General features: G+C 39.7%; 1 protein-coding gene across 1 annotated transcript; it reads right to left on the bottom strand.

The window, feature by feature from the left end:
* Positions 1-363: 363 nt before the first annotated feature.
* On the bottom strand, positions 364-4395 carry LOC111431693 (probable serine/threonine-protein kinase At1g54610). The gene is made up of 7 exons (XM_023068395.1): positions 3872-4395; positions 3495-3779; positions 2276-2593; positions 1457-1684; positions 1267-1367; positions 1051-1177; positions 364-972 (listed from the first exon to the last, which is right to left on the bottom strand). Exons 1-7 carry the CDS (start codon positions 4187-4189, stop codon positions 649-651), a joined length of 1701 nt encoding a protein of 566 aa, XP_022924163.1. The 5' UTR covers positions 4190-4395; the 3' UTR covers positions 364-648.

Consider the following 4395-nt stretch of genomic DNA (forward strand, 5'->3'; position numbering starts at 1 on the left):
AATCCTTTAGGGAGGAATTCTTGGGGCAAAATTAATTAAAGATTGTGATCTGAAAGGCAATTTGAGCCGACAAGCTTTAGTCATTGGAACAATGTTGTGTTTCTTGCTTTGTTGGCTGATTTGGTAAATTTACAACCAGAGACGGCGATGGACGGATGAGATTTATTCTCTTCCAAATTTTTTTTTTTTTTTTTTTTTTCTTCTTAACCTTCTATAGGATGAAAAATATGCTTAACCCTCGAGACTTTAAAGGGCGTCTGCTAAGAGAAGGTTTCTACTCTCCCACCAATGTGAGATATCGCAACGAGTAAATCAATGGCATGAAAACCAACGTTTTTCACCCATTGGAAGAAGCATTATCAGAGAATTCAACTTCATAAGAATACCAATCTAAATGTCCAAAAATAATGATAATTATGATATTACTAAAAGGCAAAGCAAAATGATGGCATTTGTGGAACCTCATCTTGCAGAATATACAGAAATCTCCTCAGGCTTTCTTCTACATCTACTCTGTAGTAGTAGCTTATGAACCAAGCTGAGATGGGGAAGAACTTGATTTGGAGTGTACAAATAAACCCATTTTAATTCATACATTCTTCGCTATTTCAGATTTGGCATCTCAAAAACTCAACATTATGTATGTTTCTATTTACCTCTAAACAAAAGATCCATGGATAACCCGATTGATGGCTTCAGTGCACGGATGAATTTTCCAGATGAAGACACTGATGGGTTATCTTTATCCGCTTTCTTCCTCCGAGAAGGCCCCCCAGGAGCTCCTGTACTTTTCACAGATCCAGATTTTGAATTAAAAATTGAGGAGCTGAAGGAAGTACCAGGTGCACCAAATGAAAAATGGCTCCTCTGGGATGTCTCATGTGGCGGGTACCCCACTGCACCATCTTGATGAGGCGGGGGGAACTTCTCGCTCTTGCTCTTACCATTTGCTTTTGTCACATTTCTCCACCTCTGATAGAACAAAGTAGAGATATTAACGAGAAAATCAGGTATGGAAAGATTGAAACTAAGGGAGGAAGCTCAACTTACATCCAAGTTTGATTGCATCTCTGCATTGGCTTCAGGAGCTGGGACAGCCCGACCAACTCGATCGCGTACTCTTACTCTCCTGCCACCACCATCAGCAGCTGTTGCTTTCCCACTTAGACCTCTTTGCCTGAAATGGAAGCGTTTATTGCTTGTTAAGACACCAGGACTGATCTAAATGATAAGAACAAGAGCAAGGGGAAGGGAGAAAAATAAAACCTTCTAGCTTCCTCGTCTCTCAATTTTACATCCAATTCTTTGCTAGGAGGATATTTAGGCAGACTTGATGGTTCACAAGCAAGAGGCTCGGTTGTAAAGAACTGTAATCAGAACTATTAAATATATTGTTTTCTGCAACATTAGACACTTCTTTTTCACATGAGTAATGTTATGAAGCAAAGTTACTCACTTCGCTATTCAGAGCAGCAGTGGCAGTACCTCGCCCGTCGGGGTCCATTGAAAGGAGAGATTCGATAAGGGGTAGAGACGAAGATGGAAAATCTTCGAACGTTTCCACAATGCAGCGTTTGTATGGTTGCTGGGGTTTAAACAGAGTTGCATTTGGCAATTTGTACTTCTTCCAGTAATCCTCAGATGGAGAACCACATAATTTAAATATCTTATGAAGTTGTTCGACCTAACAGAAGGAGTAATCCAGAATCAACTTCACACAGTGATGATGCATCAGTCCAAGATGAATTATTGACAAAGAAACATCTTGATATGGCGGAATAAACTGAGGTGGAAAACTAGAACTAGATTCTCACAGTTGCATTATGAACTGAACTTGGAAGATAAAAATGTAAGCAATGCATAACATCACTGTCGTCTGCAATGAATCATAATAACATCCACATTTTTACGAAGAATTCAAATGATTGAAATATCAAGCATAATCAATCAATTTCTTAATATTTACATGAAAAAGGATTCAAATTATTGAAATATCAAGCATAATCATCAATCCATTTCTTAATATTTACACATGAAAAAGGATTCAAATGATTGAAACATCATGAACAGCTAAGGAATAAATTCATTTCATATACAATGACCAAATCAATTATTTTTCACAATCATTAAGGATTCAATAATTAATAGCATCATATTTAGTGGATCGGTCAATTTAATTCTTCAGAGGCCAGGTACAACATAGTAAGCATCAGAGAAAAAGGTTACAAAACAAGGAGATAGGTGAGGAGGAATAGAGAGATAGAAATAGCAATACCTCTGTCCTTCCTGGCATGATTGGCCTCCCAGCAAGCAGCTCGCCCAAGATGCAGCCAGCACTCCAAAGATCAACCCCTATACCATAAAGAGTAGCTCCAAGCAATAGTTCAGGTGGGCGGTACCAAAGCGTTACAACTCGACTAGTCATATTCTGCTTCTGCTCAGGATCAAAGAAAGTAGCTAACCCAAAATCAGCTATTTTCAGTACTCCTTCGTTATCAATTAGCAAATTGGAACCCTTTATATCACGATGCAAAACACCTCGGTTGTGACAGTGCTCAAGCCCGGACAATAGTTGCTTCATGTAGCATTTGACCTGGTAGAAAAGTTACAGCCAGTCTTTTCATGTTTTTGACATAATCAATGTGACAAATGCCATAAGTAGCCATCCTCTGTAGCATGCAAGCAACTACACCAACTTTTTAAAGAAACCTCAGAGAATTCATTAGCAAACAATCCACTTGAAGAAATTTGAAAAAGACCCTGATCATCATCTTAGATCCCTTCCTTAACAACTATCAATTTTGAAATATAGCTATTCCTTGAGACATAAGGAGATGATAAATAACAGAAACTAAAGGGAAAAAAGCAACCCTGTTTCTTATGTTCATTTCAAAATGCAACAGAACTTGAAATTCTGGAAGTATAAAATCATGTCATAAGAGAAAGTTTTATGCTGGTTGAATGGAATTCAGCCAAAGATTAATATTCTGTTGAGTGTCTTTCCTTCTATGTACAGAGAAGCCGGAAGAAATATCTGAATCCAAACGCACAAAGATGCCGAAGAAACTAAGAACATTTTCTTAATCTAATCCTGTTACATTTCAATGCTGAGAGTTATTAAACTCAACAAAACCGAGATCAAATGAACTACAGGACAATATTTACTAATTCATAAATTTACTTTATCTAACTCTTCGATGTTCTTGTAGCTTAATGAAGTTAAACGCATGAAATTAGGCAGAAAACCTTCTAAATTTGCCTTTTCAGGGGAAGAGGACAAAATGGAAGAAAAAGGGCAAAAAAATTCCTGGTAGCTCGATTGCAGTAACATTGAGACTCCGAACAATTAAAGTGCGAAAAGGAAAGCTAGCCGGAGCAGACCAGAACATCAATTCAAAACCGAAGGAAAACCGCCGGAAAATATCAACAAAAAAGAACAAAATGCTTAGGTTCAGCCAATATTGGAAACAATCTGGATTAAATGGAATCGATACCTGAGGTTCCGTGAACTTGACTCCTTGACCGGCAGCAAGTCCGGCGAGGTCGTGTTCCATATACTCGAACACTAAGTAAAGACTACACGACATTCTCGAAGTAACTAAGCCTTCAAGCTTAAGCACATTGGGATGATCGAGGCATTTCAGGACCAAAATCTCTCTGGCCATAAACCTTACGCTCTCTGGTTCTAAATTATCAAACCTAACCTTCTTCAGAGCAACAATTTTCCCAGTAATAAGATCCCTCGCCTTGTACACATTGCTATACGTCCCTTGCCCAATCTGAATCACCAAGAACCAAAAATCACACAAACTTTCTACAACTATTGAATCGAGATAAAAAGCGAAAAAACAATCATAAACACGTGGCACACCTTAGCAAGCTTCTCAAACGTATTGGCTCGACGAGGCGTCCATCCTTGGATCACCTCGCCGGCTACTGCCAGAAGCCACGACGGCCAACCTTGCTCATTCCTTTGGCAAATGCCTGATGAAGGCCTCCGACGCTCTACGGACAAGGAATCCACGTCCTGCCGAACTCCCTGGTTTTCCGCTGTAGTCGTTTCTTTCTTAACTTTCTCACCATTAACTCCATCGCTATGAGAGTGGTGATCCGTACTCCGGTGTCGACGAGGAGGTCCGGATGCGCTCCGGCGACCGTCGGCGGCTTGTCTGCCAAGAACGCAACCCATTGGGGAATGTCCCGGAGCTCATAGAGTGGCGCTTAACTCATTAAGAAGGAGAAGAAAAATGGCAGGAATAGAAAGAGATCGATATGGAAGAGAAGAGAGTGATGCGAAGCAAACAGAGAGAAGTTTTGGGCATTTGGATTGCTTTGTTTGGGATTACAGGAATCAGTGAGCTGGAGAAGACGATGAGAGTGAAAACTTGTAAACCT

Source organism: Cucurbita moschata, unplaced genomic scaffold (assembly GCF_002738365.1).
Source record: "Cucurbita moschata cultivar Rifu unplaced genomic scaffold, Cmos_1.0 Cmo_Scf00036, whole genome shotgun sequence".
Lineage (NCBI taxonomy): Eukaryota > Viridiplantae > Streptophyta > Magnoliopsida > Cucurbitales > Cucurbitaceae > Cucurbita > Cucurbita moschata.